This window comes from Embiotoca jacksoni, unplaced genomic scaffold, assembly GCF_022577435.1.
Source record: "Embiotoca jacksoni isolate LCO1_2020_lvr unplaced genomic scaffold, fEmbJac1.0.p SCAF_42, whole genome shotgun sequence".
Classification (NCBI taxonomy): Eukaryota; Metazoa; Chordata; class Actinopteri; family Embiotocidae; genus Embiotoca; species Embiotoca jacksoni.
The window spans coordinates 1,678,927-1,694,171 of NW_027185395.1; the positions used below are offsets into that span (position 1 = coordinate 1,678,927).

At 42.5% G+C, this 15,245-nt stretch overlaps 1 protein-coding gene across 2 annotated transcripts in view; it reads right to left on the reverse strand.

Moving 5' to 3' along the window:
* onecut2 (one cut homeobox 2) overlaps positions 1 to 14,895 on the reverse strand; it is a 40,380-nt gene extending 25,485 nt beyond the window's left edge. For both annotated transcript variants that reach the window (XM_069169062.1, XM_069169060.1), the window contains exon 1: positions 13,381 to 14,895. In XM_069169062.1, coding sequence (XP_069025163.1) covers positions 13,381 to 14,617 — 1,237 coding nt within the window. In that variant the 5' untranslated portion in view covers positions 14,618 to 14,895. The remainder of the gene's footprint in view (positions 1 to 13,380) is intronic.
* Positions 14,896 to 15,245: the final 350 nt, after the last annotated feature.

Consider the following 15,245-nt stretch of genomic DNA (forward strand, 5'->3'; position numbering starts at 1 on the left):
TTACGTTATCGTTGCCAGTATTAATGCTCTTTTAATCTGCTCGGGATTACAGCCATCGATCCACGTCATCCATCCGCACGCGCGGCCCGAGCCCGAACTGAACTGCTGCTTCACACACATTCACACACGGACACACACACATTTGAGAGAACGCACCACAGAAGAAGAAAAAAACACCAACACGAGCGGATGCAGCAGCAGGAAGGACAACAAACACAAATGTGCGTCCACTTCCGTGTTTGTGTTCAGTGTTCAGTATCTGACCATCATATCGATCGATCATAGATTCTCGTCAGCACATTTACATACAGAAAACGTTGAGATGAAGCTGTTTACGCAAATATGAGGTATTTTATAGTCTTTTGGCAATACTTCATATGTATCAAAATGAGTGATAATTAGTACACAATCATTTACTAGTCTTAAATTGTGTAAATGTTAAATTATAATTATCACAATTTAGACTAATTGAACATCAAATATATAAGATCTGTGTAAATATTATAGTGTTGATTTTTCTATATCAATATTTCTGATAAAGACAATAACAATAAGAGTAATAATAATGAAAATAATATAGTAACATTTTAAAATGAATTTTCATTCTGATAGGTGAATAAAAGACTTCGGTCCTGCCCTGTGATTGCTTTCTTTTCTTTTTCTTCCCACTGTGAGTGTTGGAGGGTAAACCCTGGCTGCAGCCTGACAGGTCCGTCCTGCCTGTCGTCGTTCATTACGCCTCTGGACAGAGTTATTTCTGCTGCACTGTGACACCAATACTAATGAAGCTAAGGGACGCGACAACAAGAGGACGGAAACAAAGATAGAAAGAACAAGCAGGAGAGGAATGAAAAGGAAAAAAAGACGTGAAATTAAAATAACTAATGTTCTTTCACTAGTTAATAGCGGGTAGAGAGCTTGGTCGGATCTTTCACTTAATATTAATTCCCCCCTAAAATAGCAAAACCAAAGCCTCACATCCAGACTCCTTTATCCTATCAATATTGATTGGAGTCAGTAAATACAAACTGAAACCCCTAGAAAGCATCTGAAGTCATTTTTATTGTTTACAGAATAACCCTTTAGATACTTCATGTTAAAAAAGGCAACAATAACCAAAAAAGACCAAATATTTCACATGAAATGCTGTTTCACGTGTTTCATTGACTATTTCCAATAATCCATCCACAACAAACTTCAGCTGAGGTTTGAATTTTGTCTTTTAATGACCCGTGTTAAATCCTGAGTTCTCCTCACCAGTCAGTTTACTACAGGCTCTTATCTACAGACCGCTGAGCTCTGTGTGTGCAGGCGACCAAACGCTGAAGTGAACCAGACCAGCTGAAGGAGTGCAGTGACGTTCCTCTTTTAATCTTTCAAGAAGAAAGCTGAAAATCTCAGCCAAGACATAGATATCCTGACTTTAAGTCAATAGTTGTTATATCAGTAGTTCAAACTGCAACAGCATTGGACACCACATTTCCCATCATGCAACTCAACAGTGCATTACAGTCACAGACTGTATAGAAAAGTGTTCGTAGCTTCCGGCTCCAAAAACTAAGGCCGATGCTGAAGTGTCTTCAGCTACAATACCAGCGAGTGCCACTAGAGGTCGGCTCCAAAAAGCCTCCGGCTCCATAGACTCCCATTCAACTTCTCTCATCAAATCCAAAGTGAATAAAATGTGTCCATCAGTTATCTCGGTGTTGTTAGCTAAAGTCACTCCTTCTTATTAGTTTTCTGGAGGTCCATCTGAAAATAATCCCTCATTCATTAGAAAAGAAGATTCAAGAAGACCTGTTTTTGGAGGCGTGTCTGTTTGATTGACAGGTCTGTGGTGCAGTCAGGTTACAGCTGTCGGTTTCCAAATGTAGTCCTTATTTGAGAAGGACCATTTTTTATCAATACAATAAAGGTATTAGCACTACAAAGAGATATTATAACACTAATACCCATCTTTCTAAATAAATTAGGTAAATTATATGAAAAAATACTGATCTGGTCTTTCAACTTAATTCAGAATTGCGTTCCCATCCTCGCTGCTGCTTCCCTCCTCCACATGTATGTGTGCCGAGCTCCGACTGTGTGCATGGTGTGTATTCTCTGAGCAGTCCGCCTCAATGAGTTCAGAGTCCAGGTGTCACGTTTGATTTGACCGCCCTAATAAAGCGGGCGACAGGACCATTTTCTCCTCTGAACCCGAGCCGCTCAGTCGGCCGCGGCAACACTTATAGTGCCCGAACGCCGCCGGGTCGCCATAATCGATGTGGACAGACTTAACAAAAAATCACTACACTCCTCTTCTGATATTCTTATTGGGAACAACAGTGAAGGTTGTTGAGAGTTTACAGATTTGAAAACGGAGCTCTGTGCTTTGCTGAATGAATGTGATGCAGTCAGAGTCTTTGCAGCTGCAACGCTTCGACTCATCGGTATTGATTATTTCTCAGAGAATTCCTGAACACATAAAATGATTAATGTGAGTGTTTTCTCACTGCATTTATGCACAAAAACTACTTAGGAGACCAGATACGAACACCGACGTCTGGTGTCAAAATGTCCACCTTAGTATCAGGCTGCACACACGAGAGGATGCATGTTGGGTAAATGTAAACATCAGTAAATTGAAATGTAGGAGGCTGTTGATATTCTGGACAATCTTTGTGTTCACACACACGATCTCTGTCATCATCTTGCTAACATGAATATGACTGTTTTCTGATGCTCCACACACAGACTGTTTATAAAAGAGTTCGTAGCTTCAGGTCTGTAAAATGGTTCTGATCCAGAAGTGTCTTCAGCTGCAATACCAGCGAGTGCCACTAGAGGTCGGCTCCAAAAAGCCTCCGGCTCCATAGACTCCCATTCAACTTCTCTCATCAAATCCAAAGTGAATAAAATGTCTCCATCAGTTATCTCGGTGTTGTTAGCTAAAGTCACTCCTTCTTATTAGTTTTCTGGAGGTCCATCTGAAAATAATCCCTCATTCATTAGAAAAGAAGATTCAAGAAGACCTGTTTTTGGAGGCGTGTCTGTTTGATTGACAGGCCTGTGGTGCAGTCAGGTTACAGTTATCGGTGGGCGGGACGTAGTATCGTCAGGTTTCCAATCAGATCGGTCAGATCCACCGCTGGCTCCTCCCCCAGCTCGTCCAAATATGGTCACTTCATTCAGTGTTGAGTTTGGATTGAGTGGTGTGGGATCTTTATCGTCAGGTTTCCAATCAGATGGAGGCTTCAATAGATTCACAAAACAACAGGCGATGTCACTGAAGGCTCCATGTAAGGTTTGGTTGAGACATTAAAGTGTATTTATTTAGAAGAGCAGCTCACTCCTATAACACTGTAGAACAATGGCTCAAATCCATTCAGCGTTCGCTTCTTTGTCCAAACTTGTCACCGACACTACCCACAATGCCTCTGGAGCCTGTAGCGCAGAGATGAAGAGTGAGCTATAGATCCACTACAGTCCACGCCCTTATATCATTCTACTTTCAAACTTGTATCTTTCAACACCAGCCGACACTCACTCAAGTGACATCGCTCGAGGACGTTCACCAGACTCCAGCCAGCTCTCTCCAGAGACACAAAAGACTTCAGAACTTTTTCCATATATGCAACAGAGCTCCTCAAAAATCTGAAAACGGACTTTATCACGTCTCAGTTTCCAGCCTCCAAAAGTGCTATCGACAGGATGAGACAGAGATAACAGTGTCTGTCAAATCTTCTCACGCTGACACACAAACAAACATCACACGCCTCCCCTCAGCAGCCTGAAATCCATTATTACAGATCGATGGCAGCCTGTGAATATGCAGGAGGTCAGAACAGAAAGCCTGAAAACGGACACAAGCTGTATTCCCACAGTCTGACACTGTAGGACGACCACACACACACACACACACACACACACACACACACACACACACACACACACACACACACACGCACGCACGCACACACACACACACACACACACACACACACACACACACACACACACACACACACACACACACACAGTAACTGCTGGTAATCTGTTATAAAGACGAGTCCAGCTCATTAATAATGCACTCTGTCTGCTCGGAGCAGACGGATGCATAAAATGGAAAATATTTAGGTTCAGTCATTCAGATTTTCAGCACAATTTCACTCTGAGTGGATTCTTCTATAAACATAAACGACATGTCTGCTGACACTCGATAGCTTATTTTCCATGAAAACACCCAATTATACAGCAAGTAGCTCCGCCCCCAGAGATCTGATTGGTCAACTGAACATTTGGAACAAATCACCATGACATCACATCCTGCTCATCGCTAGAAATATCCCTCCACCTCCTCAATGGGAAAATAGAATTAGAACTGAGTTTCATCTAATATGTAATATAATGTAGTTTCTACTTGTTATAGGTCTATTAAATGACCCATTTGGTGAAGTCGGGTCTCTTTTGGTCCTTTTTGGTCGCTCCGAGCACCCGTACCATAACACCACGGATAGTCACGCACTTACAATCCTAGAGGAGGCTAGCTGGACCGGTTTGGTTTGAACACATGACACGGAGCTAAAATGTTAAAAACACATGAGAACATGGATATCTTTGTTCATCACATATCTTTGTTCAACAGATATCTTTGTTCATCAGATATCTTTGTTCATCAGATATCTTTGTTCATCAGACATCTTTGTTCATCAGATATCTTTGTTCATCAGATATCTTTGTTCCTCAGATATCTTTGTTCATCAGGTATCTTTGTTCATCAGACATCTTTGTTCATCAGATATCTTTGTTCCTCAGATATCTTTGTTCATCAGGTATCTTTGTTCATCAGATATCTTTGTTCATCAGATATCTTAGTTCATCAGACATCTTTGTTCATCAGACATCTTTGTTCATCAGATATCTTTGTTCATCAGATATCTTTGTTCCTCAGATATCTTTGTTCAACAGATATCTTTGTTCAACAGATATCTTTGTTCATCAGATATCTTTGTTCATCAGATATCTTAGTTCATCAGATATCTTTGTTCATCAGATATCTTTGTTCCTCAGATATCTTTGTTCATCAGATATCTTTGTTCCTCAGATATCTTTGTTCATCAGGTATCTTTGTTCATCAGATATCTTTGTTCCAACCAGACTGAACTAGCTGATCAGTTTAGTGTTTCTATGTTCTGTATTTATTCAGTTGGAGACTAGAAATCCTCTGTTGCTAGGGTGGTTGCTAAGGATTGGACTATTTCCTGGAGTAGTAAACATTGTATACATTACATAAGAATCTACTGACGTGATTCATTGTTTTCCAGGTATTAGTCACACCCCATGTGTTGCCATGGAAACGGAGATCACTCTAACAAAAAGTTTTATATTTTGAGAGTGAATTGCTCCACAATATGAACACATGTAGATGACATGTTTTATTTAGTTGGTAACTTGTTGTATAATCACAACATCACACTGGAGGGTTCTTTAAGGTCATTATCGGTGCGACAGTCTGTTAGCATCACTGCAGCGTCACCTTCGAGTGTAATATTGCCAAGTCGACAACGAATGTATCCCACGAACACAAAGTGTGTCCGACGTCACGGAGCACCGCTGCTGTTGAAAAACTTCACATCATCGTTCCTATATCACCATGAAAAGCCTTCCAGAAGCTTGAAGTACATCATCGCTTTTATTTCTGGAAGGCTTTTAATTTGAAACATCTGCAGGAAGTGTTCAGCGTCACTGCCAGCAACATAACAGCAAAGTAGAGGCGATTGAAATGAGTGAAAGAAGCTCCGTGCATCAAACCATGTAAACTGTTCCAATAGAGGTTTGCTGATGTGACACTGATTTGAGCATCGTTTTCTTGTCATCCATAATTCACTTCCAGTCAGAGGCAGACGGCGTACTTCGACCAAACAATGGACTCCTCCTCCTCCTCCTCTCTCCTCCTCTCCTCCTCTCCTCCCTCTCCCTCGGACTCCCTCCCTCCATTTTGCCTGGTTAACCCGGCTGCGAGGTGAAGAAGAAGTGAAGTGAGCAGACCGAGGCGGGTCACGCTGAGATTCCCATCAATAATTCATCGGGCCGCTGCTGCCTCTGCTCTTGTGTTCAATTCCCCTGACGATCACATAATACCTCCCCCCAAAAGAGAGACCGAGAGAGAGAGGTCCGAGGAAGGAGAACACGCTGAGAGAAAGAAACTGATTGTAAATGAGAGGAAGAAGATGAGAAGGAGGAAAATCTGCAGCCCGATTTTCAACAGGCAGATTTGTTTTTCTTTTATCATACTTTCATACGATGTGGATGCTATTTATTGTTTTTCTCTTTTAGAAAAATCGAATTATTCCACATTAGTCAATCCTGTGAAACCTGCTTTGGCAATAACACTGCACGGCTGTGATGAAGAGCCACTTTAGGCTGATGTAATAAAATCTAACCTTTGAAACTACCAGCGTTGTTGTGAGGCAGAAATCACCAAACATTCAAGCTAGTAATTCTTGATTTTTCCAAAACCAAAAATCTGCTGTTCTAACAGCTTCAACTCTTCTAGTAAGGCTGGAGACTGTTTTACCCACAGACTGCATGTAAAACCACAAACTGGATATAAAAGTGTTCGTAGTTTCCGGGTCTGAAAAATGGTTCTGATCCAGAAGTGTCTTCAGCTGCAATACCAGCGAGTGCCACTAGAGGTCGGCTCCAAAAAGCCTCCGGCTCCATAGACTCCCATTCAACTTCTCTCATCAAATCCAAAGTGAATAAAATGTGTCCATCAGTTATCTCGGTGTTGTTAGCTAAAGTCACTCCTTCTTATTAGTTTTCTGGAGGTCCATCTGAAAATAATCCCTCATTCATTAGAAAAGAAGATTCAAGAAGACCTGTTTTTGGGGGCGTGTCTGTTTGATTGACAGGCCTGTCAGGTTACAGCTATTGGTGGGCGGGACGTAGTATCGTCAGGTTTCCAATCAGATCAGTCAGATCCACCGCTGGCTCCTCCCCCAGTTCGTCCAAATATGGTCACTTCCTGCTCCAAACCGCTCCGAACTGGCAAGATGGTGACGGACAGAATCTGAACTGGAGGATTCATAACAAACCAACGATGACATCACTGATGGTTGATGACATCACTGCTTGTTGATGACCTCACTGATGGTTGATGATTGGTTTTACCATAAACACTCAATAGTGACCAAATTATTTCACCTACCGATCATGTCTTAAGATTTATTTATTTAACTCACAAAGAGATCTACAGCTCACTATTCTTCATTGTTATAACTTATAATAACGATATAACTTTGACCTATTTCAGTGAGTGTGGTTCTGTTCACCCTCCATCAAGAATCATTTACAGTTTTTCCATCCTACTGGGCGTCGACCTCGGGGTAATTTTAACCAATCAGCATGCCCTGAAACCGGCCGGCCCTTTGTCACCGCTGCAACTATCTACCGGGTCCACCGAAGAGGTCTTTCCTGAGGACAGAATATTATTTTAATTGTTTTAATAAATGCCAGCAGCTTGACGAGGAGCTGAATGTTGATTCTGCGCTCAACATTCAGCGGATTTTTTTCCGGTCAGTGAGAGTTGAAAAATATTAACTCTGCTCATTACCGTCACCAGCCGTCCAATCACAGTGAAGGAGGGGCACAACATATGCTGTTAACCACCGACACGGGTCCCTGATTGGTTGAGAAGAAAGCTGAGGCTGTCGGAGCAGACAGGCTGGAGATGACATTGCTATTCTTAATCCCACCTACGAAGCTCCAATTGGTCGATTCTCCAGTCAGGAAGTTAAACCGTGGAAAGTGTCTTTATACCCAAAAGACTGAGGTGTCCATCCTGTACACAAAACCACATCCAAAACTCACTGTCTCCACCTCTATGTTTGTTCTGCTTCAGTTCCCCAAGATAACAGTAATCTGAAACATTTCTCATATTAATATATATGTTGAGTTTTAAGAAACCTTTTCATTATTATGTCCACAGTCGTACAATAAAGTTACCTGGAAAGAAACATGTTTAACCAAAGTAAATATAAAGAGAGTTATTAATCATTGCTAACCTTAAAGTCCACACACACATTATTCTCACTGCATTTTTACCTGCTTCACTCTGACATCAGTTATCTGGGTCACAAATATATCAGCTGTTGTGACCGAATCATCTTAAAGTGTAACAGCTGAACACTTTCTGGAATTTTCCTTTAATTTGTACCAACTTGTTTCCAGAAACTTCCATCAGAAGATATTTCAGAGATGAGTGGTGAGAAAGAAAACTACAAAAGAGAATATAAAAGAACTGATGGTAAATACTGTGTGACGAGATTCACCACGTGAATATTCTGGTTCTGTTGATTCTTGTGAACGTACAGAACATGAACGCAGGTTTAATGTAATAGAGCTGAGAGCTGCTCCTCTCTGGGTCAGGGGAACATTTGCTCCATCTATTGTCTGAGTGTTGCAGCTCTGACCTTTGACCTCCGCTCTATTGGTTGCTTGTAGCGTTGCTGATGTAGGAATTACATGTCCGCCTGTTTCTACAGTCGTTTTAAAGACGCCGTGAAGGGAAAAGAGAGCGACGTGAGCAGACTGTAAAGGAAGGAGACGGCGTGAGGAGTCATCACGACAGACACCACGCTGGGCCGTCGTGTGAAACCGCACGACGGCAGCGACACGTCCACACACCGAAATAAGACAATTAATAGAGACGTTCTGAGGAAGGAAATGTCTTCAATGGAAAAGTACAACTTCAAAGCTAAATTAACACGCTGCCTTCAAATGGAGCTCGTGAACTGGAGGTTTACGACATAAGAAGTCACCTGCACTGTCACTGAAAGGAGGTGAAAACACCACCGCGAGGCGACGGACGCATGGACGACGTCGAGGAGCGCCCTGCACTTAGCCTAGCTTAGCACAAACACTGGAAGCAGGAGGGAACCTGCTCCGTCGAAAGAGGAAAAAAACACAACTTCCAACACTGATTAACGCGTTGCGTCGTGTTCGCTTGTCAACGACCCCGCGGTCAGCTGTGTTTACGGGTTTTAAGCTAAAAACATGTTGGACGGACTGATGCTGAAATCAAAAACAAAACTCGAGCGTCTTCCAGCTGATTTAAAATGAATCCAAAAGAGAAGTGCTTCGTATTCTTAAATCTAAAGCTCGACAAAGGAACAACTCAGCAACACTTCTCTGACCTGCGACCAGGTTACTGAACCACTCGTCTTATTTCTGCACCTGTTTAACATTCAACATGCAAATCAGACAAACTGAAAGAGGTCGAAGGCTATTTTTGTTTATTGATTTTGATGCTTTTCGAGTTTTGTCGTAATCTTTGTGCTCGGCTCAACACAGACGATGAAGCGGTGTTGTTGTCGTGGAGACGCATCAGTGGTTGGAGGCTCACCTGCTTTCAGCCATCACACACTGGAAGGGAAAGTTTAGCTTCCTCAAGATTAAAAAAACAAATTAAAACATGTTGGTGTCAGAGCCAAAGTTCAGTGGGATGAGTAAAATAAAATGGAGCCTTCTGCATTTCAGGTTCGTTTTGTAGACGATGAAAAAGAAAACAGCTCCGTCAGACAGAAGTAGAAGTACGAGGCTGTTCTATGACATTTTACAACACACAGGGGAGCACGGATCACATGAAGGCCCATCACCCCCCCTCCAGCTCCACCCTGCTCCACCCTCCTCCACCCACCGTCACTCATGTCCTTTCCTATTAACCTATATCATCAAACACCAGCGTCGGAAATCAAAGAACGCCAAAAGACTTTCCAGCCAAACCCTGCAGAGATAATCTCATCTGGGGCACCGAAGTCTACTTCAATACTGATTCTGGAAATGTACAAATTGCAAACTACAGCACAGGATGTGGGCAAATAAGAAAATCATAAATTCACTATTAAACCACCACGAACACACTGATGTCACAAAGGCAGAGCTGATAGAGGGCTTTTATGAAGACAGCACAGGGAATGAAAAGGTTTTATATATTCGGTTATATTGTGAGCAGAACACAGCAGAAACAGTTTAAATGTTTAAGGAACAAATATGTAACTGTAGGAATATCTTAATAGATTTCTGACAAATGCACCGTTTGTTTAATTAACTGAGATTTATATTCTCTATAAAGGAGACACTTTACTTTTAACACTGGAATGCAATTATAAGTTTGTTCAGTACATTTTTCCACAGTAATAAGTGTTATTTGTGTAAATCTTTGAATCTCCACACAAACTTATTATAGGAACACATTTTGAATTACATATGATGTAATATATATCAACACTAGTAAAGACTAAGCTCAACTTTATACAAGTTATACTGCAACTATTAATGATTGAAATCATTTTTTCAGCTTTAATCTGTTTTTGTATTGTTGTATTAATACATTAATACATTTTTCCTTTATTACAGCAAAACTAATGACTTGAAAATATAATGACTGTATTATATTTCTAAGATTTTTAAACAGGATTTAATTAGTTTAAAATGACTTAATAATTCAGAAAGATTTGAGAAATTGTAGGAACCCAAAGCCATCACAGGCTGTGTCCAATAATAAGCAGTACATTTTATCATATTATTCTGGAATATTTCATTATAATCTTTGACATGTATGCTTTGTTAAAAATGTGATTCCAAAGAAGACACACATTTATGATAAAAGTGAAACATTTAAGGAATGCATCGTAAGTCCTGGTTTTAAAGGGATCAATTTCAATATACTTGATTTTACCTTCATAATCCTCTGAGTATCAGAAGTGTTTTACAGGGAGTCCCAGAAATATATATATATATATACAATATATATCAACAGCATCACCATAAAAGGTTTATTATAGTGAAACCAACACAAACACATCAGAGGAAGTGTGAGAGCAGCTTCAAGTGTTTCAATCTTTAGAGGAATTTAAGACTTTACTGTACATAAAGTCAAACTTTACACTGCAGGAGCTGTGGTTGCATCTCCGATAAAAACATGTATCTTAAACGTGAACATTTTTAATGACACAAACAGCTGTTTTTATTGTTAGCTTTGTTTTTTTTGTTTTTGTTTTTTAGAGGGTTTTCCCAACTCATAAAACTTTCTAAAAACCGTCATTAAAACCACAGAATAGAGACTCATGCTTTTCACTTGCTGCAACAAATATAATAAACTTCATATTATTTTGAATATTTGTTACTCTTTGGGGAAATGTATAATTTATAGGAATTAGGTCTGACTGCATTGTAATCATCATTTTATTTCAAATTAGATCCAGTATAATATTGGTTTCAGTGTTTTATAAGCATCTTTCCACAATAATTGAACATGTTTAAATTGTTCAGAGCTCCTCAGTCAAATCAAGCTGAATCTCAAAATGCAACGATAGTTAAAATCCCTCCATAGACATATTTAATATTCATATTCTAATAAATGAAACATGCAGAATTTTTGTTTTTCGAGACTTCTTCATTTAGCTCCATTAATTGCCAAATTCAGAGCATGTAGAGTTCTGCACACACAACTGCTGTGAAAATCAATTGTAAAATCCTGAAATAAATATTAAACTTAAATCAACCAGTAAAATATATTAAAGAAGAATTAAAGAAAAGTGAAAGTTGACTGCTGTTTGTTTAAAAAGTAAATTTGAAGTCTGTATAGCTCATTATGTTCCTAAACATCCCAAAGGGCCTACACTTGGGCTCAGTTGCAGAATGTGTAAAATATAGTTATAAAATAAACGTCAGTGTGTGTGTCACAACGAAGTGGTCGAAACACCTTAAATAACACGATAATTCAGAAGTTTTTGAGTCACACGCCTCCTAAATGTGCTGATTCTGAATCTTTTAAGATAAACCAGAAAAATCCTCTACAAAGTTTAAACTATTTAGAAACCAAAACAATTCTTCAAAAAAAAAATGAACTGAAAGCCAAAACTGTTTTTGAAAAGTTGACACTTACCGTAGGAGTTACAGGATTTTCATGGAACACAATCAATATGTGTAAATAAATAAATAATGCTGCTGTTATTACAACGAGGTTCCTCAGAACAGTTCCTGGTTTAGACTTCTTCCTCGCCTCCTTTTGTTGTTACTTAATTTGGGTTTTTCTTATTTTCTGTGAATGTAGGCTAATTGATTTCTTTGAAATTTTTCCATAAGCTATATTTAAAATTATATGAAGGCATGTAAAAGATGCTGAATAAATACAAATCAAACAAAAGTTTAAAACAAAAAGGGAAATAATTTGAAAGGAAATTAGTTAAATTATGGTGCCAGAAAATATTTTATAAAAAAATGAAAACACATAGTGGGTAGTTTAAAGTCAGATAATAAATCAGGTAAATGTAAATGCTCACTTGTGCATTTGACAGAAAAACATGAAATTAACGCGTTTTTAAAGTATTAACCCTTCAAAATGGAAAAAAAACAACGTCTCTGGTGTGATAAAAAATAAAAATAAAAAATTCTATAAAGTGACCACAGACAATCTAAACATCAACATCAACATGAAACCGAAACGATTTGTTTCTGTATTTATAAAACTGTATTTAATGATCGTTTTTATTCCGCTCCGTCCCTGCTGCCCCCCACCACCACCACCACCACCACCACCCGCAGACAATAGAGGCTCGTTGATGGGACAGAAAGCGGGTTCCTCACTAGAGGGGGCACCAGACCCACCGATGCTGCGGACCTTCGTGTTTGTGTCACAGCGACACACAATCAAACGCTCTCCGACCGGAGGCTTCCTCACACCTCTCTGCTCACAGATACAACGAGCCTTTAACAGGCTGAGGACCGTCATAATAATCCTATCTGATTAATATCATCTCTGGGATTTAAATGAAAGCATAATGAAACGGAATAACCAACATTCGCTCTGACTTGATTTAATTAAACATGTAAAACTAAATGGTTTTGAGCACAAAACTCCACATTTCAACAGTTTTTGTTCCCTACTCTTTTACGTGTTCTTCCTTTTGCAAACATCTTATTTCCCTGTTTTCTCTTAATTTGAGTGGAATTTAGAGCACAAAGATGCACTGATGTTTATAGAAGTGCACGCTGTCCCTGCTGCGTGCAGGTCAGGGAAACGTCTGAGCTGCTTGCACAGCGCGGAGCCAGTTGGAGGGAAATCCCATGACCTTGTCATTTCCTATCGATCCCTTTTTGTTATTGATCAATAATGGTAATCATAACACCAGCGATTCTAAATAAATTCCATTCACCTCAATTGGAGTGGAGAGCGAGGGCTGGAGAGGAGACACGAGGAAAGACCCAAACAAAGCCAGCAGCAGCTCAAAAGTCAATTAGTCACCTGTTTTTTTTCCCGTTTTGTTTTCTCGGGGCACCAAACAAACCAAACCAGCAGCGTGGCACCGCAGCTTGTTGTTTTTCTGCTCTTACCTGCCAGTCTGAGGGCCGACATCCTCTGAAACTCGGGCTCCTGCAGCCACTTCCACATCCGCCTGAAGGTCTCCCGGCCTGACTTTAGTTTACTCCAGGGTTTGGGGTTCCTCAGCAGGTCTGACAGAGTCCCCTGGGAGCGGCACAGCACCCTCTGAGCGAAGATGGCCTGAGGGATGCTGTACCTCTTCAGCTCCGCCGTGATCCTCTGCGCAACCTCCTTGGTGTTGATTTCTTCCAGCTGCCCCGAGCCGTTTCCCCCCTGCGTCCCCGAGGAGGAGGGCGGTCTTTCCCGGGTGGAAGCCAACATGGGCCCGTGGGATGGAGACTGGAGGTGGGGGTGGGGGTGGGGGTGGTGACCCGCCGAGGATGCGGCCGGGTGCCCCGGGTGGTGCATCCCGTTCAGGTGCGGCATCATCCCGGCCGCCGGGCCACCGAGGCCTCGGTGCTGGTGGTGGTCTCCTCTGGCCAGCATGGAGGCGGTGTGGTGCGCGTCGAAGTTCAGCATCTTGTCGTGGCTGCCGTGCGTCGTGGTGCCGTAGTTGTGGAGACCCTGCTGGGTGTTGTGGATGGAGCCCAGGCCGTTGCCCAGCACCGGAGAAAGGCTCTGACCCATCCCGGACATGTGGTCCTTGTGGTAGGGGCTGTAAATGTTGTTCATGCCCGGTAGTCCCCGCTCGTCCCGCATCAGGGTGAAGCTCCCGCTGACGTTCCCGGAGAGCCGCTGGTGGTGGTGGTGATGGTGATGATGGTGAAACTTGTCCGACACGGTGGAGATGGGAGGCAGCGGCTGCAGCGGGGTTAAGGTGGTGTAGGTGCCGCTCATCCCCATCCCGGGAGAGGACGTGTCGCAGGGCACGCTCATGGCGTGGTGCAGCGGCAGGGACAGCTCCGGCCGGTACTCCCCGCTGCCGTCCAGTATCGTGGCCATGCCGGACACCATAGCGGAGCGGGATGACGCGGCGGCGGCGGCCAGGTCCTGGTGTATCCGTAGGGTGGACGCCGCCGCCGCGGCAGCCGCCGCCGCCGCCCCGTGTCCCCCTGCCGCTACCGAGGAGCTCCCGCGGCCGTGGTGCGGGCTGTGGCCGCTCATCAGCTCCGCATCAGGCGCCAGGGAGCTCACCGCCACCCCGCCATGGAGGCTGCCAATGCCGTCCATTGTCATGTCCGTGTTCATGGCGTAAGCGTCCAGGTCCTTGGCCAGGCATCGATAGGCGTTAGTGTAGGCAGTCTTCATTCATCTGTCCTCTCAGTCCATCGGGTCGAGCGGAATTATCTCTCCTTCTTCTCCTCCTTTCTCTCGCTGCTTCTCCCGGGATGCTCCGGGATGGGTCAGTAGCCGTGGTCCCCCTTCTGTCTTCACTCCCTCGGTTGTGTCCTCGTCCACCAAAGGCCTCTCCAGATGTCTTTGTGTAATTTCCCCGGTATGTGCACATAAAAACGTGTTTTTATCTCGATCATACGGGCCTGTGCGGTGGCTCCCCCATATCCAGCCCTCTCCTCCTCCTGCGTTACTCTGCTCCACAGACGGGAGCTGTCCGCGGTCCCCTAGCCGACCGCTCAACCCAACTTGCTGCGGGAGGAGGAGGTGGGGCAGCGGGGACGGATGGAGGGGCCGCACCCATTTGACTGGCGCTAGAACAAGCCAATCAGAGCCGCCGGAGGAGACCTGGAGGCGTGGCGTGCTGGTAAACTGACCAATCAGCGTCTGTGTTAAATGCAGCGGTTTGAATTGAAGCTGCTCTGGGTGGGATTAAAACCAAACATCAATATTGTATTGTAAAACAACAAAGATTATTATTCCTATATCTTACATTATTTATATGTCAAAGATTTATATATGAATTGAATCCTCTTGGCGATGA